This window comes from Hemicordylus capensis, chromosome 6 (assembly GCF_027244095.1).
Source record: "Hemicordylus capensis ecotype Gifberg chromosome 6, rHemCap1.1.pri, whole genome shotgun sequence".
NCBI lineage: Eukaryota > Metazoa > Chordata > Lepidosauria > Squamata > Cordylidae > Hemicordylus > Hemicordylus capensis.
In genome coordinates, this window is record NC_069662.1 from 5,364,014 (window position 1) to 5,389,921 (window position 25,908).

Here is a 25,908-nt window from a genome sequence, read left to right on the forward strand (position 1 = left end):
CAAATGACTGCAGACTAGACTGAGTGTTGGGAGAAAGGACTCTCTGGGGTTCCAAAAACTAGGAGGGGGGTCCCTATTGGAATGGTGGGAGGCTGGAGGCTGGGATCCTGGTGGGTCAGGGGTGGGGGGCAGCAGAGGAGGGGGAGACATTGTCGCAGTGCCAGGAGGGGAGAGGTGGTGGTCGCTCCTCTATGGGGGGGGGGCTGTCTCATCTGTTTCTCTCCATCCTCCCTCCCTCCCTCCCTCCCTCTCCCCGCTCAGACTGCCCCCCCCCGCGCTTGGGAGAGATGGGGGGGAGCGCGCGTAGTAGCTGAGAAAGGCGCGGGAGGGGGAGCATCAGAAGAGCATCTCTGCAGAAGGAGCATCCCTGCATCTCTCTGTCGCTGGTCCTACCGCGCTCCCTTCTTCCTTCTCACCCTTTGCCCCCCGCCCGCCCGCCCGCCCTCTCTCTCTCGCTCTCTCTCTCTCCCCCGCCCCCCCCATCTCTGTTTCTTTCCTTTCTTCCTGCCCCCTTCCCAGAGTCCCAGCGACCCAGGTAGGTTCCTTGACTTTTTTTTTTTTGGTCGGGGTGGTGGTGGAGGAAGCAGGGGATGGGATGACAGAGGGAGGAGCCCCCGGAGGGTCTGGGCGTGAAGAAGGTGCCCCGATGGGTGGGGAGGCGGGAGTCACTTCGGGGACGAGCCCCACGGCCAGCCCTCTCCATCCACCTCTTCCCCACCGTGGTGAGCTTTCTGGCTTTTGGGGAGGGGGGATTCTCTAGACTGTTGAAGGCAGGGGAGGGGATGATGAGCGGGGCGGGAGGGGTGGGGGAATCCCTAGTTGATAAGAGCAAAGTCTGTGTATTTAGCGGTGGCGGGCGGGCGGGCGGGGGGGGAGTCATTCCTCCGGCCCCCCTCTGTCCCTCCCACTTTCTCCTTCCTTCCTTCCTTCCCAGCTCCCGCTATTCGTGAGTCTCTCTCTCTCCCGCCCCCCCCCCCGCAATCCGCCCCTGTTCCCTGGGGGGAGTCGGGGATCAAAGTTTGATTAGGGACGTGACAGAAGGGGGGGGCGCCGTCGAGCCAGAGGCTCCCGCCCTCGTCCATCCGCCGGGCTTTTTCCTTTCTTCGTTCCGCGTCCGGCGAGAATTCCGTATTGATGGTGACAAATGTTGTGGCTGGCGGGATTCCCGTCTGGGAGGGAGGGGGCTGGGGTCGAGGGACCCCCCTCCCCCAGACGCTGCTTCCTACCCTCTCCCTCTCCGCCCCCCCGCGCCCCCCTCGCTTTCCTCTCCTCTTTCTTCCCGTCTGCCTCCTTCCCCGATTCCGAGGCGTCTCATTAGGAATTTCGCTCACGCAGCCCCCGGGTTGTAAATCTACCCCAGGAGTCTTAAGACTGCAGCGCAGGGGGGGGGCACCTGCTGGCATGGCGGGGGTGGTGGTGGGGTGCAGGAGAGGGATCGCAAGGTCTCCCCTCCCAGAACCACCCCCCCCAGCTTTTGCTCCCCCAAAGATCCTGGCTGCCCCTCACTTTCAGCCCGCAAATCCGGCCCCCCCCCCATTTCATCTCTGCTTCCAGATTTAATCAGGCATCTCACTCCGTGTGAAGCTGCACTGGGGCGCCCCTTGGCTCAAATGGCGAGGCTGCCTATCCCTGCTCCCAGTCCCCAAGCAGAGCCTGCACCCCCCCCCCCAAATCCTGGCCCTTCCTCTGCTAATGCACCTCACTCAGTCCTGACCCCCATCCCAGAGTCACCCTGCCCCTTTCCTGCTGAATGCCATTCTTTCCACCATGCACCAAGTGGTTTGCCCCCTTCCCATCCATATTCAGAGCCCCCCCCAATATTTAAGCTCAGCCCCACAATCGATTGATCCCCAAAGCCCCCCCCATCTCAGCCTCTCAGAGCACCGCACACCACCTGCTCTCCCACCTGCTGAGACTTTCTCATTCTTACACCTGTGAAGTAACATGTAGATTCACCACATCTGAGGAGAGGGTTTCCCAAAGATCATCCAGTCCAACCCCCACAAGGCAGGGTTGCCATCCCAGACTGCACCGCTTAGCCTGCACAGTCCACAACACAACACACAGTGGCTTTTTTCCTTCTTTCCTGTGGACCCATTTTTAATGGTGATTCTGTCACCCCACCTCACCCCACCCCATTCATTCCCCTTTCCTTTTTGCCTTCCTCTCCCTGCCAGCTGAAGGCTGCATATACTGCCCCCCCCCGCCCCGCTTCACCCGTCACTTGGAGTCAATTTTCTGACGAGGCGAAATAAGATTTGTTGGGTTTATTCTCCCAGGGTCTGGGAATAACTAATCCTAAAAAATCCGCTTAGATTTGGGCAGGAGGGGAGGGGCGGGCAGGAAAGAGACCGAGAGCCGCCTGGAGGGAAGAGCGAATCAATGAAGGAAGGGGGATGGAGGTCTGGAGAGAAGGACAGTCACAGAGAAGGGGAAGGATGAATGAATTAAATGGCAACCCCAAACCAGTGGTGAATTAATCTAGGCTCAGTGGGGAAGCAGGGAGCCACGTTTAGACCCACTGATGTGTCCTTTAGTGCGTAGCATCTAAGAAGTCTAAGGGGCAAGATCTTTTTCCACTGGTCTGCTAAAAGCTGTAATTTAAATTTATTATTTATTTAGTATATTTAGCATATAAATGGCCATATAATATTCAATGTGGACTCCCGCCCCCACTTTTTGCATATGTATTTGTTGAAACACAAGTGCAAGCATATAGAGGATCCCACTCTATTTTGGTTCCCAGAGTCAATTAATCTGCCCCTTTACTCTGCAAAAGGGAAAGATTGTTCTGGAGAGTCCTTAGAGAGGAGAATGCATAAGTAAACAGATGGCTAGATGGGCTAGGGTTGCCACCTTTCTTTCCCAGCTCTGCTCCTGTGCTTTTGAGAGCGGTTTGATAAGCATCGATTTAACAGGGCATGCTTTGTTCCCCATCTCTTGATCTCCATTCCAAGGAAAGCTTGATTGAACTACATTTCTGATCCTCGGGCCGTTGTGGCAGGGGATGATGGAAGCTGTAGTCCAACAACAGCATGTGGTGGCCCAAGCCTGGGAACTCTTGCCCCAGGGGATGAATAGCCAGGGGGATCAAAGAATCTATGGACATGTTCACTCAAGATCACTTAAAGCAGATTAGGGTGTATGGACATGATCAGAGTCTTTAAAGTCAGAATAAATTCTGTCCCCTGGTTCCATAATCCCAGTCCCTAATGCAGATTAGAATCTACACTTCCAGATCTTCTGCTTTAAAATAAATAAATCAGCAATCTTTTTTACACTTCCCAGATCTGTAGTAAATGGAATTAAATAGCTACATCAACATGAATGGAAATTTTATTTTTAGGGGTGGGTGGGAAAACTCTCTTCTCCTTTTTATACTACATTAACCACATTAACCTTTTCAGGACTAGCCTCCCTTGTGGAAAATGTCCTTGGGGTGGGAACCAGGGTTCAGTCTCAGAGCTGGTTTTCACCAGTACTGGGATTCAGCCTTGGGACATAGTAAAATAATAATACTAATAACAAGTACACATGTGCTCTGAGCATGGGCAGAGTGCCTTTCCCCTCAGCTTGTGAAGAACCACAACCGACTGCCACATATATGTGGTATCAGAGGTATGACTTCCAGGATAGAAGGCAGGACATCTTGACAGGCTTCATCACTGGCACCTTCTTCATGAGCAGAGGGCAGTGGCCTGTTCACACAGCCGCTCCTTGATATTCTCGGTTGAGCCAACTAGATTCTAGATAACTCTGCAGAGAATATCAATAGTCCCGTCTGCCATCCCTTTTGTTCAGTGTTTACAATCTTTAACACAGATTAAAATCACTGCTCCACCTATAGATGTGTATTGTGATTGTTTTTTCTTTTGGTGGTGGGGTGTGATTACAGTTGTCTAGTCTTTGCAAATCACCCTGACTGTGTGAATGAAAAGGGTGGTTAATGTGTGTTAAAGGCGTCAGTCATCTACACTGCGTGATCTCAATATCTGTAGGGTGTATTTTCGTGTGATTTTTTTTACTCGGTCTGAATCTTCAGCTAGGCTGCCCACACTCACTCATGAAGCAGACCAAAGTCGTTGCCTCAGGTGGCTGAGGAGCCGCCATTTTGGAGCAAACTTTGACTAAATGGAATCACCTTGGGCTTGAACTCGCTGGTTCTGCAGCAGAGGTGGTGAGGGGAGCGCCACTTTGGAGGTGCTTTCCGGATGAGGTTGACGAGAGGCGCATAGAGCCGAGGGATGAGGTTGTGGGGGAGGAGCCATTTAGCCCCTTTTTTGCCTCGGGTGTCAGAATATTAGAGGCTGGTCCTGGACTCCACACAAGTGGTTCAAGACCATCGTTTCTTATGAAACGATGGTCTGGCCGACTCTTGTCAATTAAACTCCCCAGATCTGCGGTGGGCTGACCCACTTTTGGCCCTGGCACAGAGAGTTCAGAGGTATTCAGGGTGACCCACCACTTGCAAGTTAGCCGTTTTTGCACAGTTTTCGGGCGGCTTGCCAACGTCCGTCTTAAGATGCCGGTCTGGGAAATGTCAAGTGAAGAAGTCCCGCTAGCAGACCTGAGGAACCATCCTTTTCCTTCACACAGCTGGAAAACTTAACAACACGGGGAATCCCCTGCACCTCTGCAGTGGAGGTTTTGCCAGGGCTAATTCAAAGCTGCATCATTGACTGCCGGTGCTAATTATACTGGGTTAATTAATCTGGGAACCAACAAAGGAGTGGCGCCTTTGAGCATTTTTTCCACACATAGGAAGGAGCCTTTGCGTCCCCCTCCTGCCCCTTGTGTGCATGTGTGAACAGTTGCTAATACAGGATAGAAAGCGGGGAGAGGAGACTGTTCTCAAGCAATTGTGGCGCTCCACACCACAATACGGAGTTTGGCTTTCAGATGCCAAACATGGGGAAAGCAAAGCAAATTATATTTCAATATTGTGTGTGTGGTGGTGGTGGTGGGGAAGCATTTGTGAGTTGTAAGGGGCCTCATGAATGGTACAGCTCAAGCCCAAGTCTAGTTAGGCTGGGCCTCCCAAGCTTACTGGTTCCCCGCAACCCCACCATGTGCCACCCACAGACGAAAGAAAGGAGAGAGTGCCATGGGGTGAAAAGCTTGCTAGGGGGCCATGGCATGGGCAGGGGGCTAGTGTGGACCATCCATCCTTTTTGCCAAGTATTCCTCCACAAAATCGAGTTGCTGACCAAGGCCTAAGCCGGCCTTCGCCCGCCCGCCATCTTCTTGAGAAGCTGCAAAGATGGCAAAGGCTAGACCCACCCTCAATAGATTGTTCCATTCCAGATGTGGTGTTTCTGGTTAATCCATTCATTGATCTGGGCCAGTTATCTATCTCATTAGTGGACCCAGCGTGGTGTGGTGGTTAGAGTGCTGGACTAGGAGTGGGGAGACCCGAGTTCAAATCCCCATTCCGCCATGAGACTTGCTGGGTGGCTCTGGGCCAGTCACTTCTCTCTCAGCCTAACCTACTTCACAGGGTTGTTGTGAGGAGAAACTCAAGTATGTAGTACACCGCTCTGGGCTCCTTGGAGGAAGAGCGGAAAATAAATGTAAAAAAATAAATAAGATAAATAAATAAATAGAGCATTAAGGTTCCTGATTCAACTCAACTGCCTTGTCCTTGCATATCATAGCTCTTTCCTCTGGATTCTGCACCAAAACGCCTTTCAGCATTAGAAAGTGGAGTGTTTACTCTCTCCCCCTGTCCTCTTTTAGTTTAGATCTGTGACTTCTTATCCCTCTCCTCAGCAGAGATGCCAAATGATTCCCCACCCCACCCCGCCTCTCTCATTTCTTTCTGATATCCTCTTAAAGATTTTGGAGCCTGTCACTCCTTAGCCTAGAGGCAAGAAAATGCAAACGTGCCCTGTTTTTGTCAGGGGCATGCCTCAAAGCAAACATTGCTGCCTTGCAGTCTGCATATGCTGCCCCGGACACCCTGCAAGCAGGGCTGGCCCTTCCAGAAGGTGAGGTGAGACAGTTGCCTCAGGAAGCAGATGACTGGGGTGCCAGCAAGTGGGGGCGGGGGGGGCGGGGAGGATGCACAGAAGGGGCCCGCATTTGGCGTCCTGCCTCAGTGCATAGGGGTCTCGTGCTGGTTCTGCTTGCAAGGCCCCAGCAGCTGCTTGGCCAGAACCTTTGGATCGCATACAGCCTGTTTGCAGGAGAATGGAAGGGCGGATGGACAGGCAGGAGGCAGGCAGAGACCCTGCAAGGAGGCGGTCAGGGTGAAAGATGCGTACGTGGGAGGAAAGTCAGGACAAGTTCAGAACTCAATTTGAGGCCGTTTTTGCCCATGCATAGTCCCGGACCTATTTTGAGTGAAAGGCTCTGTTTCGGCAGTGAAGGATGCCTGCCCTGGAGTAGCCCTGAGGCCAGATGTTTGGGAGCAGTTGCTCAGGCAAAGGCACTCCGCACATGTTCAGAGGCAAGCCTGAGCTTTTCTCCTAGTTGCATGGCGGTGGGGGTTGGGGGTTGGCTGTGGTTCCTCTGTGGGGAGAGAAAGGCACTCAAACTGTGCCCGGAGTAGATGCCGCTGTATAGCCCAGGGTTGCATCCCCCCCCCCCACTGGAGACAGATTCAGAGGCTTTAATGGAAGAGTGCCTGATCAGCAGAACTCCCCACCCCCACCCCCATCGTAAATTAAATCCCAAGCGGAGAAGGGGAAAATACCTGCTGGTCATGGACTCTTAGCTGGCTTCCTATCCGTCTCTCCTTCCCTCCCCCTCCCACTTTTGCTCATTTCCTCGCTGTTTATCTTCATTTCCGATCAATACAGAGAAGCCAAGTGACTGAATCAGTTGTCGCTCTGAATGAATTACACCGATTACAGCCCATTGTAGGTCAGGGAGTTGGGGGCTGGAGTAGAGTCTGGGACGGGTTCTTCACTGGAGCTCCAGTAGGGGGCGCCATCAAAGGGCAGGAGTTTTATTAACTGCATTGCTGGACCACGCTGGAAAGGTGACAGCAGGTCAGGATGCAGTTGGGCTTGGCTGCCCTGCAGGTTAATTGGGTTGAACGAAGGCCTCAAAGGGAAGTCATTAACAAGGGGGTTGAGAGAGAGAGAGAGAGAGAGAGAGAATGGATATGGATGCCAGTGGAGCTACAGAAATACAAATTGGGCCTGGGAGAGAGAGAGATACCAGTCTGGGAAGAAGCAGTGAAATTACGGAAGGAAGGAAGGAAGGAGAACTGTTTTGGAGGGATACATGGACCAAAGAGGGCACTCCCACTGGCAAACCATGGACCCAGCAGTGTGGCGAAGGGTCCTAGAGCAGAGAAGATACCGGGACTCTAAGGCTTCATCTGTGACCCAAATTGGCGATGGTGGAGGATGATATGTTTTTCCAGAACGCCTACAACGTTTGCCAATATCTTAAGCTCCGAGTTGAACGTGGGTGAAATATATTTGCTGCCCCTCCATTGTGTTTTCCTGTACCTGCCTGTTCCTGCCCATTTTCACCACTGGCCTCAAACTGGGGTAGGTTTGGGTGTGTGGCTTTCAAAACAGAAACCAAACATACCCAGACAATATCGCTGCCTTGTTCTGCCCTTTGTGGCCACTGCATTTATCTCTCCGTCTGTCCATTTCTCGCTCCATCCATCATTTTTCCTCTCTTGTCTGCAGGGCAGCCTGGGGAGCCAGACCTGAGGGGAATGTAGAACGGAGGCATGAGGCGGGAGAAAGTGAGAACAAGAGGGAGAGACGCAGCCGAGTGCGGGGAAGGGGAAGAAGGGAGGGGGGCAGGGACAGGCGAACGGATAGATAAATAATCTGCACGGATGGACGGATGGATGGGCAGATGGTTTAGATGAATAGTTAAGTGCTGTCTGCGGACAGGTTGGTGATCGGCAGGCGGATGGAGTGACGGGCATATTCAAGATCTCTGTGGACGGATGGATGAATACCGGGTGTGTGTTTAAGGAGACAGATGGATGGGTTAAAGACGAATGTGGGGAGAGGTGGAAGAGGGAAGCGATGGAGAGAGAAAGGCAAGGGCTGTTGATCATGAGAACGCTGCCCTTTGGGGGAAGACAAGCAGACCGTCGGTTGTGGATGGCTGGTGGGTAGGTGCCCCATGAGGCCTAGTGGCTTTGCAGATGGGTGGGCTCAGTGTGGGTTGGAAGGAATACTGGATCCATAGAGTGCCTTGTGAAGGATGTAAAATTATGGGCTGCCCTGGGAAAAGAGAAAATACTGCAGATCAGGGACATCTCTGTAGCAACTTGTTTGTTGTTTGTTGTTTGTTTGTTGTTATACAAATGTCCATATTAATTAGGTGTTATAGAGGTGCAGCAGCAAACACACAAATAGTGTGAGTCCCCAAATGACACTGATCCAGCTATCCATACCAAAGTCCAGCCAGCTCTCAGCCACCCTGCAACACCCAAACTTATTTCTCTCTGTGAACAATTCTTAGCAATTCCTGGGTGAGAACAAGCAGATGTTCCCAGGCAGATATAACTTATTTCTCCCAAACTTATTTCTCTCTGTGAACAATTCTTAGCAATTCCTGGGTGAGAACAAGCAGATGTTCCCAGGCAGATATAACTTATTTCTCCCAAACTTATTTCTCTCTGTGAACAATTCTTAGCAATTCCTGGGTGAGAACAAGCAGATGTTCCCAGGCAGATATAACTGCCAGGTTTAGCCCAGCTTGTTGTTGTTGTTACTACTACTACTACTACATTTTATATCCCGCTCTTCCTCCAAGGAGCCCAGAGCAATGGACTACATGCTTAAGTTTCTCCTCACAACAACCCTGTGAAGTAGGTTAGGCTGAGAGAGAAGTGACTGGCCCAGAGTCACCCAGCTAGTTTCATGGCTGAATGGGGATTTGGACTCGGGTCTCCCCGGTCCTAGTCCAGCACTCTAACCACTAGACCCTGAATTTTGCAGGCCTCAGTGGCAACTTGCTCATGGGAGGAAGGCTGACATCCTAGCCTGAGAAGGCCCCCGGAGCAATGAGCCAGGATGAGAAGGAATGGCACAGACACCGCAGAAACATAAACTCCATGGGGACCAATTTATCTAGTGCAGCAACAACCTTTTCATACCTGTACCAGGTAAATCTGTCTCTGGGGAGAAAAAAGCCTTTCCCCCCAGAGGCAGCCAAATTCCACTCATGTGCCAGTGGGCAGGCCTCAGAGCTGAACAGTGGCCTCCCCACCTCTGTGACCCAGAGGAAACTGGAGCACCTCTCTCGACTCATGCGCAGAGCTAGCATGCAAGCCCAAAGATAGCATCTGGACTCTCTTGCTGCTGCTTCTGGCACAGCTGGTGCAGAATGGGAGCCCCGAAGTGTGTGTGCACATAACTTTATGCTGCAGTTCCTCTCCCTCTTCCCCTCCTCCCCCTCCCCCCTCCAACTCGGTCCCTATCGGAAAGGTAAGAAGAGCTTCTCTGTGGTTTATCCCTATGATGCAGTCACCATAGATGGGGTGGATACAAGTCGGTACATTATTGTATGGGATCAGCTGGGCTGGCACTTGGCTCATCTCTCTCCTCTCCTCCCTTTCCCCTCCAGAGCCATCCAGATGGGGTAGCTGTTCCCTATGGGCAAGACGGAGGAGTGGCGCCCCCCCCTGCAGGCGGCGTGAACGGTGGGGCTGAGCCATGGCCAGCTTTCTGCAGCTCCTGCTGGCCTGGTTGGGAGGTTGTGGCTGTGCGGGCCGCCTGGTGCCCCCCAGTGACAGGTTCCAGGGGTCCAAGGCTGGATTCTTCCGCGGAAACGCATCTCAGCGCTGGGAACGGCCGCTGCTCAGGTCCCGCCGCAGCTGGGTCTGGAACCAGTTCTTTGTCATCGAGGAGTACGCGGGACCGGAACCTGTCCTCATTGGGAGGGTGAGCCCGAGAGACGCCTGGCCCCACACTCTGGCATGGACGGCAGGTGGAGTCTAATACGGGGAATTGGACGGCCAGGACCCCGGGGTATATTCCCAGCTTCTGCAAGAGAAGAAGGCCTCTACTTCTTCATTAGACACCTCCCTCTGGCCTTCTCTTTCTCTCGGGACGCCTCTTTTTCTAGGCCTCTGCTGCTTCCTTTCCTCTTTCCCTAGGCCCTGCCACCTATCCCAGTACTGTCAGGCTTTCTCTTGGAAATGTTCAGGTTTTGCTCAAAAGTTTCAAGGATGCAGTGTGTTCCATTAAAAACTCTTGACGAAGACCAGGATGAATCAAACTAACTGAAAGTCATTTCTTGTGTGCTGGTTGCAGGGGCACAAGAACAGGGGTTACCCCCTTGGGTCCCCAGATGTTGCTGGACTACAACTCCCATAATCCCCAGATGTGGGGGCCCAAGGCTAGGTTGTGAACCCCTGCAATAGAACATTCATTTCAAACTGGTTTTCAGGCAAGACGTCCCTGGTTCAAAGAGCATCTCAGCCATAAACTCAATGAGAGAAGTTGGTATTATCAGCCTTCGTGCAAACCACCTGCCCTAAATTTCTAAGACAAGTGATTAAATGGGAGGTGGGGATGCAGGAGGGTCAAATTCTCACACACAAGCATGCAGGTACACAAGAGGGTCTTGTACAGAGACCTTGAATTCTCACATCTGATGTGTCTGTAACTCTGGATTGCTCAGCCCCACCTCTCTGAGGTCAGAGCAATTCATCCAATGGCAGCCAGAAATCCTTCTGTGATTTTCTGTGGTGAGGGGTGCTCAGTCAATTGCTGCCAGTGGCTTCATTGCTACTGCGGCCACCACCAAATCCCTTAGCACAAGATAACATATTGTATTCACCCGAATAGAAGACAACTCCCTTTTAAAAAATGCAGATCAAATACAGGTTCTGTCTGTTTTTGCCCAGAAGGAAGAGGACCCTAAATTTAACACAGCAGCACCCCCATTTCTAACATCAAAGTACTTGCAGGGAGGGTGGGAACTAGCCGTGGATTCAGGTGAATATGGTAGATAATCTTTGCCAACTTCTGCATCTCTGGTCTCTTTCCCTGACAGCTTCACACAGACGTTGACCATGGCGAGGGCCGTATCAAATACGTGCTGACCGGAGAAGGGGCGGGCACCGTCTTTGTGATTGATGAGAAGACAGGGAACATCCATGTCACCAAAACGTTGGACCGGGAGGAGAAAGCCCAGTATACTTTACTGGCTCAGGCCGTGGACCGGGCATCAAATCGACCCCTGGAGCCACCCTCGGAATTCATTATCAAAGTCCAAGACATCAACGACAATCCGCCGGTCTTCTTGCAAGGCCCCTACCATGCCACTGTGCCCGAGATGAGCAACGTGGGTGAGTGCAGCGCACTGTGTGGGAGAACCCATCGGCTGACCCGCGGAATCCCCTCCCCTCTCCTGCGTGCAAGAGATATGGGGCCTCGGTCTGCTTGCCTGCAGAATGAGTGGCATCTATGGGAAACGTATTCGTCGAAGATGCGGAGATCAAACTGGGGTGCAAATACCTCCAGGGGTGCTCATTTTACAGGGAGCCAGAAGGGCCACCTAACCTTTTGTGATGGTTCTCCCCAGAGATTCTTTGTAGAAGGTCACTGGGCGAGGCGTATTTAGCTAAAATTGGAGGTGGGGGGGGCGGCGTTCAGGTGGACCTTGTGGGTTGCATGAAGGGTTCCTTCCCCCACAATCCGAGCATTGCCTGCAAGGCGGAGAGAGTGAGATGGCCCCTCCATCTGGCTGGGTCGCCCCCTTTCTTTTTTTGTCTCCTCACCAACTCCTGCATGGCAAGACAGAAATAGAGAGAGGCTAAAGAAGCCAAGACAGAACCCTCCGCTGGGGCCCAGCAGGATGGGTGCTGCAGGTCCTCCCTTTCCTGTCTCCCCTGTGGCGAAAAGACACCTGGAGGGGGAAGGACTGTGTCTCTGTCAGGATAAATCCACCCCCCACTCCGCTCACTGGCTCTGCAGGAGAACACAGCTCAATTTGTCTCTGGATTGTGCCACTCGTTAATTAGGATGGGTGTGTGTGTGGGGGGAGACATTCTGATTTTCCGCTTCAGGCACCAGCATCTCTGAGGCTAGCCCGGTGGCCTTGAGTGCATGAACTGCAGACAGAAAAGGTCCAAGTCAGAGCTATGCTGGAGCTCAGCTGCATTCCTCATACCACATTGCCTGTTTAATTTTCCTGCTACTCAGACTCCAGATTTTTGGCAGGCCACAGTCACAGGGGGGCATGGCTCTCGAGTTCCCAACTGCCCAGAAAAAGATCCAGCCTGTCCTGTTCCTTTAACAGCAGTCAGTAGCGGATGCTTTTCAGGGCATGGAAAGAAACACGATCAGCTGCTGCTGTCTGCAGATCAAGCTGCTGTCAAAGGCACAGGTGCAGGAGATGGTGGGGAAGTTGGCAACCTGCTGGCTCCTCTCGGCGGGGTTCCCAGCTCCCCTAATTCAGCTCCCGTCTTCTTTCTTTGCTCTGTAGACCACTTTGTGTTGAAAAGTAGTATATACATATTTTAAATAATATTAATGTTTTATTTAAGTCTCTAGTTTATTTTTAATGTATGTTAAGCAAAACAAAGGAGGAAAGAGACAGAGTAGGGCATGACAGAAGAACCCCTGTGTTGGCAGTTTGTAGCCGTCAGAAGATGGAGTGCAGCAGGTTTTGTGGAGACTTAATTTGATTAGCCTCAGCCAGGTGCAAAGCGTTTATCTTTACTTCTGCTCTCTGCCTTGCAAGGGACCCACGAGTTCCAATTAGTGCCAGAGACAGATCCAAATAACTGCAAGATTGTATATTTTCAAAAAATGGGGGGAACAACCATTTATTTTTCTTGGTCCCTGTTGATGCAGTTAGGGTCTCAGGGACCAAGAAACAGAAATCGTTCTCTCCCATTCTTTGGAAATAAACTATCTAGCAGTTACTTGGACCTGTCTCTGGCACTAATTCGAATTCATGGTTCCCTTGCAAGGAAGAGAGAGAGAGGAAGAAAAAGAAAAATGCTTTTGTAATGGCAAAAGGGAGTATTATTTTTAGGTGGTAAAGAGTCAACAGAAGCCAAATTAGGTGGTATTGCCTAGTGGTTGGAGGGTAGGACTCTGAACCTTCAAAACCTTAAAGCAAGGTTTCACTTGTGTGTGTGTGTGTGTGTTCGTTCTAAATGAAAAGTGTTCACACAAGGTCATTGTTACATCCCCAAAGTTTAGTATGTAAGAGGTAGAATTACCCAACCAGAGGACCCCCACCCCCACTCCTTGTTTCTGCCTAACTCACTAGAAAAAGCAGGCAAGGCCAGGGCAGGGTCTCATGGAGAGGGTTACTGTGCAGCCCCTCTTCAGGGTGGGGCATTCCACTGCACCTCCTTAGGGGGGGTGATGGAATGATCCAGTCACACCTTCTGCTGACTTGCAGCAAAAATAGCACATCCCCTGCAGAGGCTAATTGAAGGCTGGTAGCACTAGATCACGCAGAGACATTGCAAGCCGCTCTTCTGTGGGTGAATACTTGGGGGTGGCAGGTGCTTTTAAAATTAATTTTTATTTTATTTTATTTTATTGTAGCACCCAAGACACTAGGAATGACTCTCTTAAAGAAATATGCTTTAATCCGCTAGCAAAAAAAATCATTCTGCAAGCAGGACTTTAGAAGAGTCTTGGGACACTTCTCACTTAGCATGTTCCCCCCCTTTTGCTTTAATTACTTCATTATTGTTGAAAATATAGTTTACATACAAATTCCTCTTTAACAAGAAAAAAGAGAATAAAACAATTACATATAATCATATCATTATTCAAAAAGTCTATACACACACACGAATACAAATGGAAAAATACCATAACTAATAAAATAAAAAGTTTTATCCAGCTTCATTATCTGATAATGAATAATTTTAATTGGTTTTATGTCATCATTGCTTTAATAATTTTATTCTGTTTTTATATCGTATTTTATGTACACCGCTTAAGGATGCACATGTTAGGCAGTATAGGAATATGATAGATCAGGGATTCTCAACGTTGGGTCTCCAGATGTTATTGGACTTCAACTCCCATAATCCCTAGCCCCAGTGGCCTTTGGTTGGGGATTAGGGGAATTGAAGTCCAAAAACATCTGGGGACCCAACATTGAGAATCCCTGTGATAGATAGATAGATAAATACTATCTAATTAAATTATCTACAGTTTCTGAGTCGGCAGTTAATGTGGAAGAAACTCATACAGTACATGTATATCCAATATTTTCTGCAAATAATTATCATTAAAATACCCTATGGCTGACATGCTGAGGGAAATTACTCAGTCTCACTGAAATCAAAAGGACAAGCTGAGCATTGCCTAACTAGTCCTTTCAATTTCAGTGGGCCTACTCTGAGTAATTCTATACCTTAGTGCCAAAGATTTTCAAAGACATTTAATTTTCCATTTCCAAGGGTGATTTTAGCAACTATTTCACAGATAATCATAGCCCATCAGAATTTCCTGTGCCATTCTTCTAAAGTAGGTTTAACACTTGATTTCCATTATCTGGCTAGCTGCATCTTAGCGGCTGCAGAGCAATTGTTCATGTCTATTTAACTTCCATGGGTAAATAGACATTTACCTGTGGAAGATAAATAGACACACAGATATCTAAGATCGCTAAGTAATGGGGTCCGCAGCTACCTAGCATTCTCTTCTGGAACAATATTATGAGGGTGTTTCATTATTTTTTAGTTGTTTGTTTAATATAGATTATGGATAGGTTTTTTAAAAAATGATTTTAGGTGGTGCTAGCTGCCCTGAGGGCTCCTTTGAGCCCTGTTGCAAAATACAAATTCAAAAATAATAAATATATCAGCACTTAACGACTCATCAGACTTGCACATCCCACACAAGACAGACGAATGTATGGATCACATCAAAGGTCCATCAAGCCCAACTTTCTGTTTCTCACAATAGCCAGCCAGATGCCTCTGGGACACCCACAAGCAAGTCTTGAAAGCAACAGTTTCCCCCTCTGGTGCTTTCTCAAGCAACTGTTATACCCCTGGATCCAAGACTCCCCCAATTGCTGGTCCAAGTAGAGGTCCCACAGCAGGAGGCAAGGCCCCTTTGAACAACAGGGCCTTCCCAGGGAAGGGGTGGGGCCAATCCACTCTATCAGGGCATCAGTCATAAAACCCAGCAATCTGCTTCAAGCTTCTGCTGGAGCAACATCCATCTTATGTTGTTATACCCAACTCTTTTGATTTCCTGCTCAGAACTCTCCAAGGTCCTGACCTCCTTCCCCTTGGATCTGTCTCAGGTCTGCATCCCTCCCAGATCTCTGCCTTGTCTCCGACTCAGCCTGGAACAGTACAGCATATGCCCTCTGCTAACTGAGCAAAGAGGCACCTTTTAAAAGTGGCAATTCTTTACTGAGCAGGGGGAGAGCAACAGGCCCTATCCATCCCCAGCACAGCATCCCTCCAGTGGCTGTTTCCGGTGTCTACCTTATTTTCTTTGTTAGATTGTGAGCCCTTTGAGGACAAGGAGCCCTTTCTTTCTTTCTTTCTTTCTTTCTTTCTTTCTTTCTTTCTTTCTTTCTTTCTTTCTTTCTTTCTTTCTTTCTTTCTATGGTAAACCACTTTGGGAACTTGGGTTGAAAGGCGGTATATAAATATTTGTCATCTTAATATTCGTACAGCAATGAGTATTCAGAGGTATACTGACTCTGAAATGGAGGATCCACATAGTCATCCTGATTAATCACCAGTGATAGACTTCTCTTCTATGAATTTGTCTAATCCCCTTTTAAAGCCACCTAAGCCAGGGCTAAACTACATGTTATGTCAAGCGTGTCTGTCATTGTATCTGCTGTGCTTTCTTCCCCACCCCCCACCCCATCCCTAAATAGCAGCTAGATGGGGAGCTTATCTGGATGAGCACCACGGCATGATGGGAGCAGGGCTTTGACCCCACTCTGGTTCTGATTCAGATCGGGAAGCCATAGATGCTGTTCATGGCGGCGGGGTGGGGAACCAACAACTCAAGAACACCAAGGCCAATTAGGGGTTTGGCACATCCTGTGGCTTGGTCTCTAGTGGCCATTGCCACATCCCATGGCAGTGAATTCCATACATTAATGATGTGTTGTGTGAAGAAGGACTTCCTTTGGTCAGTCCTGAATGCACTGCCGATCAATTTCACTGGATGACACCTAGTATTATGAGGGATGTCTCGGGCTTCCAGCATTTATGCTAGATGGAGGTCCATAACTCAAACGAGCCACTACAAAGTCCAGAAAACAAACAATAAAATTAAAAGATCCTCTATTATAGTAAGAGGATATAGTATAGGAGTACAGCAATTAATACAGTTATTTTTGAGAGTATGGCTGTTCCTTATGAAGTCCAAGATCAAAACTATTCAATTCCAGAGCCAATTGCTCTACATTATTTTGTACGCTTTTCAGCCTTCTCACTACTAGATTCTTCCTGATAGGCCAACAAAATTATGGCTCAGCAACCATGAAGGAAGGCTTGCTCATGCCAATCATGCCAAGTTAAGACACAACCAGTTGTGCCAAAGGCCTTTTTGGGCTCAGCCCCTCAACTTCACGCACACACAACTGGCCTCTTCACTCATCCATTTCTGTCTCTTCTGTTCTGCCCCATCTTGGCAGGTACATCTGTGATCCAGGTAACGGCCCATGATGCAGATGACCCGGCCTATGGAAACAGCGCCAAGCTGGTCTATACGGTACTCGAGGGGTTGCCGTTCTTCTCCGTCGACCCCCAGACGGGTATACAATGGGGAGGGGGAGACAGATGTGGGATGGAGGGCAATGGTATGAGTGTCACCCTACTGTGGGGCAAAGGAGGCTCTGGGGATGGAGGTGGGGACTGTCACGTGCTTAGGAGACTGGGGTGAGATGGTGGGTTTGTGTGTCGTCATGAAACAGCAGCGTGGCTCAGGACCACAGATTTGGTAGGGAACCAATGGTGCATTCAGACCAGGGATGACAAACACAGGACTGAGAGAGAGCCAGATTTTGTCTTAGCGGCAGCATCTCTGGATAGAGCCCTCCATCCCTCCGTGTTTATATTTTGTTTCCGAGATTCAATCCTGCTCCTGAAAACAGGTTTGAGGGTTAAGTCCATGCTCAGATGAAGCCCTACGAGGGCAATGAAGCAAAAACTCTTGGTGCTGGTTCCACTGGGGGCTATCTTCTTTGGAGGAGGAGTGTGTCCTTCCCTGTATTTTGGGTGTAACAGATCAAGCACTGATGTGCTTATGCTAACTAGTGAGAGATGGAGAGGCTGACAAGCCAAACCTTATTTAACGAACAACAACTGCATAGGGGGATATGTGATTGTACTTTAGTGGGGACTTGGTTTGAGAAGATCGTCCCACCTCTGAGTTGCCTTGTGTCTCCTCCAAATAGCACAAGTCTATCCACCGCCAGTGGCCACCCAGGCAACATCATCATCTCAGCTCTCCATCCATTTATTCCTCTTGATAATCATGTGAACCCTATAGGATTATTGACCCCACAGGGTTCGCCATCTGTCTTCCCATTCATCTCATTTATAACTCACCTATGCAAGATCTCTATCCAGATGTTTCTGGCTGGCCCACATCCTTATTCTCATATGTTTCTGCTTCCACTTGAGGTGTGACTAATGGAGATTGTGGGAAGGCCATTTGAGGGTGGGAATTTCCATCTGCCCTGATCCTTCACCCACCAGTCTATCTGCAGTTCTCTCGCTAATGCTGCTCTTGCTCCCACATGGTGGCAGGTGTGATCCGGACAGCAACCCCCAACATGGACCGGGAAACACAACAGGAATTCCTCGTCGTGGTCCAGGCCAAGGACATGGGGGGCCATGCTGGGGGGCTGTCAGGCAGTACAACCGTCACCGTCACACTCAGCGATGTCAACGACAACCCACCCCGCTTCCCACAGAGTGAGTTGGAAAGGCTGGGTTAGCATTAGGAGCCAGCGTGGTGTAGTGGTTAGAGTGCTGGACTAGGACCGGGGAGACCCGAGTTCAAATCCTCATTCAGCCATGAGACTTGCTGGGTGACTCTGGGCCAGTCACTTCTCTCTCAGCCTAACCTACTTCACAGGGTTGTTGTGAAAGAGAAACTTAAGTATGTAGTACACTGCTCTGGGCTCCTTGGAGGAAGAGCGGAATAAAAATGTAAATAATAATAATAATAATAATTATTATTATTAATTAGGCCGTAGTCACGTCATGACATGGAGTTCGGCTATATTTATGTGGAGGGAATGCCAGGGGGACAGAAGGTCAACTCCACATGAATGAGACAGACTCAGCTGGTATTCGGGCTGAACTTGGGCAATTCAGATTTGAACAAAGTGCCGAAACCCAAGCTGAGCTTGCAGAATAAAAGCAAAAGCCCTGAAGCAAAGCAGAAATGCTAGCCTTGGAGTCTGTTTGCATTGTTAGTTCATTTTAGCACATTTGAGCTACTTGTCAGCTCAATGCTAAGGTCTTGCAAGCAAACTTTGCAAGACCTTAAACCTGAGCTATCTGCCTGCCAAAGTGTCATAACTGAGTCTTAATTAAGTTAGCTGTCAAAAGGAGAAGTGCAAAGTACCCAGGATAGATGCTACAAGCCACTGTTCGGCCTTTGAGGTTGGCATTACAAAGCATTTGAAATGTTTCAGAAATATAGTTATGAATTAACACCAAAGACTGCAAAATCTTCTGCAGGTACCTGGTCTTTACCTTCATGGTGCCTAAAACAGTGAGGACAGAGGGATGCAGATATCTCCTCTTTTCTGAATATTCAAGTTTGGTAGGCAGGCATGTGGACATCGATTCTGCCCACAGATGCTCCCAAGCTTCCCATGGAGTTCTAGTAGGGGGCCTGGGCAGGACTGCTGGTGACAAAGATGATTCAAAGCTCCCTGTATCGGAGGCCACCAGTATGTAGCGCATGTGGGTGCAGAGGTGCTCTTACCCCTGGACTTCAGGGCTGAAGTCCAGGGCCTCCACAGCCCCTGGGGGCCACCAAATCCTCTTTAGTCTGTCCCTGGTGGTGTGGTCGCCCGGCAGAGCATGATGCTGCTTCATTTGCAGGGGAGCGGGGACCTCCAAAGGCCTTTAGGTCCAGGTTCCAAATTACCTAGGTGCACCTCTGCATGGGTGGTTGTACTGGGGAGGAGGAAGTAGTGTTGTATTACATCTCCTGCCCCATTACCAATCTCTAGGCTCCTACCAATTTTCTGTGGTGGAGACAGCACCTCCTGGCTCTGCAGTGGGGCGGTTGCGGGCACACGACCCCGATGAAGGGGAGAACGCACTGCTAGCCTATAGCATCCTCGATGGAGGGGACGGAGCCGAGGTCTTCGCCATTCACACGGATGCCCTGGGGCAAGATGGAATCATCACTGTACGAAAGGTTGGTGGAGGAGTTCCTCTTCTCAGTGAACCCTGGAATTAGGGGTCCCTGATCCTCCTTCCTTCCTTCCCCTCAAGGATCCCCTGTCTGTGCCCCTGTCTGGCAATGAAAGATGGAAACTGAGGCTGATGAAGACAGGTCAAGCAAAAGCATTGGAGTAAGTCCAGATGTACCAGCAGTGGTGGTCCCTCACAGAATGTGCAGGAAATGCGCTTGGAGTCAACACGGAATGGGTTAGACGTATGACCAGTCAGCTAGGTCCTGGGGTGTAATGAGTTCAGTACTTAGTAGACCAATACTAGCAATGGTCTCCAGCATGGACCTTAAGTATAATCTCACAGGAGCCACTATGTGATTTATGTTTTCCTTGGATGACAATCAGTGATGCTGTCCCATCATTCTCTGCTATTTGCCTTTCCCTTCAGGACGCAGAGTTGTATGTGCCCCTTGTCTTATTCTGGCCCTGCTCTTCCACCATAACACTATCTTTCCTCCTTCTCCCCTCTCTATTTTCTGGAATGACTCACCAAACCACTCCTACAGCCCCTCGATTTTGAGTCCCGCCGCTCTTACACCATCCGAGTGGAAGCCACCAACACGCTCATCGACCCCCAGTACATCCGCAAGGGCCCCTTCAAGGACGTGGCCACCGTCCGTATCACGGTGGAAGATGCCGATGAACCGCCAGCCTTCTCCCGCCCCGAATATCGTCTTGCTGTCTATGAAAACAGCCCCCCGGGGACCCTCGTGGGCAAGGTGACCGCTGTGGACCTTGATTCCCCCAGCAGTGTCATCCGGTAACAGCAGAAGGGTACCACAAGAGTTGGGTGGGAATGCCAGTTGTGTTTGTGTATGTGTGTGAGTGAAGTTACAGTTACTCCATTTATACCTGGTTGCCATGACAACCTGATACCCCAGGTTCCCCCCCATCTTCTAGATACTCCATCCTGCCGCACACGGATCCTGAGCGCTATTTCAGTATCAACCCTCAGGATGGGACGATTCTGACCTCAGTGCCTCTTGACCGGGAAGTGTTGCCCTGGCATAACATGACTGTGGTAGCAACGGAATTCGGTAAGGGCCAGGTGGGTTTGGGCCTGTGGCAAGAAGCCATGGTGGTGGGGAGCAGCCTCCGTCTGTGGGTTAATTTTCCCCATTGGCAAATATCCCCCTCCCCTCTCTTTCTTTCTCTTTCTCTCTCTCATCCATGTATCACTGTGCGTGGTCGCTGTGTATTTGGCATGCTTCCCCCATCCTCCTTTGCTTCCTTCTGCCTGGTTGCATGTTTGTTCGGGTGGCTCATTATGACCACGCATGTTGCACATGTGACTTGATATGCCTTTTGCATATTGATTCTTGTGGGACTGGGGACCTGAATCTCCATGTATGGTCTGAATGACTCTGTGGGGGGGACTTCATTTTTCATGTGTGCATCTGCCTCTTGGTTGCATGTTGGTCCCATTGGGTGTGTGCCTATCCATGCATAACTATGGTTCATTGTGTGCTGTTCCCTCCATCTCTTTTCCTTCTGCTTCCGTCTTCATGCCCGCGGGTGCATTTTGTGTGTTACTTGCATGTGGTTCTGTGTAACTGGCTTCCATGTGTGCATTACATGGACCTGTTCTGATCTGGGGTGGGTGATCTGTATGTTTCTCTTGGTGGCTTTCCGTGTGGACCCGTTTCCCTCTGGAACCTGGTCAATCATGCACCGCTCATACGTGAATGGTGTGTTGGCTGTGTGTTATTTTGCGTTCTGTTCACCTGTGGGGTTGCGGTGTACGGCGCATGGCTTTGCTTGTATCTTCTTGCATTGTGTGGGACTCCATGTCTCTCCCCATCCCCGCTCTTGCTCTCAGACAGCCCTACGCAGGCCTCCCATGTCCAAGTGGCCATCCAGATCCTGGACGTGAATGACAACCCACCCCAACTGCAGCACAGCTATGAGGCCTTTGTCTGCGACAATGCTGCTCCTGGCCATGTAAGTGTCTGCTGGGGCTTGGTGTCTTTTCCACAGCTCTGGAGTGGGGCCGAAGGGGTTGGAGCAAGAGCGACAGGTAAGGAGGATTCCTGGCATCACCCTTTCCTTCTCCCTCTCCTGCCAGCTAATCCAACTGATCCGGGCAGTGGATCGAGACGAAGACGGCAACATGAGCCACATCATCATCCGCTCCCCGCTTGGGGTCAGGGAACCCAACGTCACTGTGCGAGACAACAAGGGTGAGAACTGCACCAACTTTCAATGTCCTGGTTGCCTGCAGACTCCCAAACCCACTTTCCCAATCACATGGACTAGGAACTTGATTTGAACAAATACATAAACAAAAGCGACACTTCTCAAGACCTGTGTTTTAAGCTGCTTTGGGCATTTATTTATTTATTCTTACATATTTTTATACTGCCTAGAACTTACGCCTCTGGGCAGTTTACAACAAAAACAAAAAGTTAAAACAAATAAATGACAAATTAAAACATTGGTTAAAATAAATGACAACAACAAGTTAAAACATTATAAGAATTTAAAACCTTAAAACAATATTTTAAAATGAAGTTAAAACTATTAAAACGGTATTTAATTAAAAGCCTGGGTGAACAAATGTGTCTTTGAAGATTTTTTAAAAACTGTCAGAGATGGGGAAGCTCTTATTTCAGCAGGGAGTGCATTCCAAACCATCGGGGCAGCAACTGAGAAGGCCCGTCCCCGAGTAGCCACCAGACGAGCCAAGTAGCCACCAGAGGAGCCGGTGGCATAGCTGTTATGGGCAAGTGGCATACAAATAAACCAGTTAATGACTGGATGCAGTCAGTGCAGCTATTCTGGAATGTGTGTATGACTCATAGGCCTGATTCCTCTGTCCATGCTTGGCTGCCCAACTCCTGCTCCCTTCTCACTTTAGCCATCCTCTCAGTGGGAACATAGCAGGAGTTAAATTGCATTCTGGGTTCATTAAACTGAGGGGATTGTTTGTATGAATATGGCCCTATGTATGTTTCTGGGCGCATGTGCTTCTCCGTTGCTGCCCCAAGGCTTTGGAATGCGCTCCCTAGTGAAATAAGAGCCTCCCCATCTCTGACAGCTTTTAAACAGTCTTTAAAGACTCATCTGTTCACCCAGGCTTTTAACTGATTGTTTTTAATGTTTTAGAATATTGGTGGTTGTTGTTGTTTTTTAAAATTAATTGTCGTGTTTTTAAATCTCTTGTTTCTGTTTTTAACTAATGTTTTACTTTTGTTTTTATGTGGTTGTAAACCGCCCAGAGACGTAAGTTTTGGGCAGTATAGAAATACGTCAAATAAACAAACAAACAAATAAATGAGTTGGGGGACTGGTACATTTTTCGCACTTGGCCAGACAGGTGGCTTCCTTCTAAAATGAAACTTAAACCCCCTCTCCTCTCTTGAAACTCCCCCCACCCCCCAGATAACTCTGCCTCTTTGCTACTCCGCGCTGCCCGTCTGCCTGCACAAGGAGGAGCCCTGCTGGTGCCTCTGGAGCTAGTGGATGGCGGGTCCCCCACCCGCACGGGGTCCCCGACTCTGACGATGAGCATCTGCCGGTGTCGGCGTGACGGCGCCATGCACTCCTGTGGGCCTGAAGCCCTGGGCTCTCCTGCCGGGCTCAGCACGGGCGCTCTGCTTGCCATCCTGGCCTGTGTCGGCACGCTGCTTGGTGAGAAAGGACAAGGAAAGGGTAGCAGTCATAGGAGCTGGGTGTGTGTGTGTGTGTGTGTGTGTGTGTGTGTGGATGGGCAGAAAGGTGGGGGTCTGTGGGCCCTCCTGGGTGGGGGGCAGTTCAGCAAAAGTGAGAGGGGGCTATTCCTTCCAGGGTGGATCACCACCAAGTAGGGAAACAGCTTTGAGACATGAGGAGGGAATGAAAAGAAAAGCGTCGGCTTCTTCTCACCACCGTAAACTGGGTCGGACAAGCATCCTACCCAGCTTTGGGAGCTGTGTGTGCTCCCGGTTTTTGATCATGTGCAAGTAACAACCTAAGTAGGAAGAGGGGGAAGTAATTGTGAGGGAGCCTTGTGCCGGCTTTTTCTCCTACCTCATTAAACAGCTGGGAACAGGTGCTGCTCGGTAGGATGGCACAGTGTGAGGTTCCCACACAATCACGTCCTACCCAGCCTGAGGCTCCCACACGATCACATCCTACCCAGCCTGAGGCTCCCACACGATCACGTCCTACCCAGCCTGAGGCTCCCACACGATCACGTTGTCCTCTTCCTACCTAGGTTTTTATTCGCACACGATCAAACGTTGGGAGCATGCACAACTCCCAGAGCTCGGTAGGCCATTGGTCCTACTCAATTAATACTCATGGGAGCCAGTCTAGTGTGTCAGAGAAGTGGGGAAGAGAGTCCTGGGGCAGTTCCTCTGTAGAAGGGGGAAATCGCTGAAACTCCTGGTGGGCAGGAGAGCAGCACTGGAGCAAGGGAGTCCGAGCTACAGCTGCCAAATTCTAGCAATGTGGGGTGTCCAGGTCATGAGCTCTGGGAGAGAGAAGAGAGCCCCCAAACGGCCTGAAGGCAGAGGTTTGGCGTTAAGCGTGGGTCACAACCCTTGTGTGGAAGACCTCCAGCAAAGGGTGGGGGCATTCTGGCAAAGAGCCATATATATGGGAGGGAGGTGGGGGAGCGGCTGGTTTCCACATCCAAAAGGGCGTGTGGGGGAGAAGCAATACGGGGTGTATGTGCTGCAGTGTTTGCTAACACTACTCTTCTCCGCTTGTCTATCCATCGTTCTCCACGTGCACCTCCCTGCCCCGCTGTTCAGCGCTGGTCCTGTTGTTTGTCGCCCTCCGGAAGCAAAAGCAGGCTGCCTTGCTGCCCTTTGAGGAAGAGGATGTACGTGAGAACATCATCACCTATGATGATGAAGGTGGGGGAGAAGAAGACACGGAGGCCTTCGACATGGCCGCCCTGCAGAACCCCGATGCTGCGCCTCCACCGCTGCAGCAGCGGCGGCTTCTCCGGCGGGACGTGCTTCCCCGACTCCATTTCCCGCCCGCCTTGCCTAGCCGCGTGCCCCCACAGCCCCACGACGTGGCCAGCTTTTTGGCAGCCCGGCTGAGCGAGGTAGACACCGACCCCTCTGTCCCCCCCTACGACTCCATCCAGGTATATGGCTACGAGGGGCAGGGATCTTCCGCCGGCTCGCTCAGCTCTCCCGGCTCCTCGTGTGCCGGCGACAGCGACGCGGGCGGATACGAATACCTGGAAGAATGGGGGCCACTCTTCCGGACACTGGCTGAGCTCTATGGTGCCCCTGAAGGGCCACCCCCCACCTGAGAGACGCCATCCGAGAGGGTGCCCCGTTGTTCCTCTCAGTCCTTTTTGTGTGGCTTGTTCTTTTCTCCCTTTTGGTTCACTGACTTCCTCGTTCTCAGTTCAACTTGTCTTTTGGGTCGCTCTTCCCCCCCTCCTTCTCTCTTTCTTAGCTTTTTGTTTCAGCCACACTCCTTCTTGTGTCTCTACCTACAGTTGTTTTGCTGTGTCTTTCAGACACTCGCTTCTTCCATCTTTCCTTTAAATTACTTCGGTTGTATTTTCTCTTTTTCTTCCTTCCTTCCCATTCACTTTGCACTTTCCCTTTATGTCTGACTTGCTTTGCTCCATCCACCCTCTCAGACTCCCTGCATTCTTTTCAGTGATATTACCTCCTCATTCATCCAGCCTTTTGTGAGTTTTCTCTCTCTCTCTCTGTGTCATTCGCATTCATAGATGGGTTCTCCCCCCCTCCCTTTCCCCCCCATTTTGCCCTACTGGTGATGTGTTTATTATGTCCGTTTTTCTTTCTTTCTCCTGCTCCCGTATAAAATATTCTATGCATTCATTCTCTCCCAGAATCCTTTGGTGCCAAACTCCCTCCCTTCCCGGACCCTAACAATTCAGTCTTGCCAGCATGGATTTACCTCTCATTCAACTTGCAGCCCCCGAGCCTCGACAGCGGAACCCATCAGCCAGGGCACACAGGCTCCCAGGACATTTGTGGGGATGGCTGGGTGACTGATCCTGGACTCTGTCCTCTGGAAAAAGCCCTCCTCTTCCAATTCCATGGTGGGACTTTCCATATCCAGGACAATTTTAATTTAGGGAGCTAAGGCGTAATCGGCGTCGGGTGGGGGCATCCATGTTATAATTTCGTAATAAACAATTTATTTTCTAAAAGAAAAGGCTCTGTTGTGAGTTTTGTGTATGTGTGAGTGGGAGCCAAAGCCCATTGGATCTATTGCCAACAAGTCCGATCTCGATTAGCCCAGATCTAGTCCTAGTCCAATCCGGAAGAGATTCTGGGTCTAGTCATTGGGACACCGGAAGCTGTCTTATACCGAGTCAGATCTAGATCAGTATTGTCAACAGCAGGGATTCTCAACGTTGGGTCCTCAGATGTTCTTGGACTTCAACTCCCATAATCCCCAGCCTCAGTGGCCTCTGGTTGGGGATTATGGGAGTTGTAGTCCAATAACATCTGGGGAATCCCTGGTCTACACTGGTTGACAGTAGCTCTCCAAGGTTGTCTTTCCCAAGGTTGCAGGTGTCTTTCCAAGACCTACCTGGAGATGCCAGGGAGTCAACCTGAG

At 50.2% G+C, this 25,908-nt stretch overlaps 1 protein-coding gene across 6 annotated transcripts; it reads left to right on the forward strand.

Annotated features, from left to right (window-relative positions):
* Nucleotides 1-353: 353 nt before the first annotated feature.
* CDH24 (cadherin 24) lies at nt 354-25,494 on the forward strand. Of its 6 annotated transcripts, XM_053265948.1 has the most exons (13): nt 354-535; nt 9,550-9,866; nt 10,984-11,278; nt 16,579-16,698; nt 17,696-17,863; nt 19,138-19,328; nt 19,872-20,125; nt 20,266-20,402; nt 21,185-21,306; nt 21,431-21,545; nt 22,747-22,995; nt 24,102-24,403; nt 25,172-25,494. In XM_053265948.1, exons 2-13 carry the CDS (start codon nt 9,639-9,641, stop codon nt 25,331-25,333), a joined length of 2,343 nt encoding a protein of 780 aa, XP_053121923.1. In that variant the 5' UTR covers nt 354-535; nt 9,550-9,638; the 3' UTR covers nt 25,334-25,494. The 6 variants fall into 6 exon arrangements, with proteins under 6 accessions (XP_053121923.1, XP_053121920.1, XP_053121924.1 ...); XM_053265945.1 differs by having other exon boundaries at nt 355-535; nt 24,102-25,305; XM_053265946.1 differs by lacking the exon at nt 354-535 and adding an exon at nt 680-722 and having other exon boundaries at nt 24,102-25,305.
* The last annotated feature ends 414 nt before the right edge of the window (nt 25,495-25,908 follow it).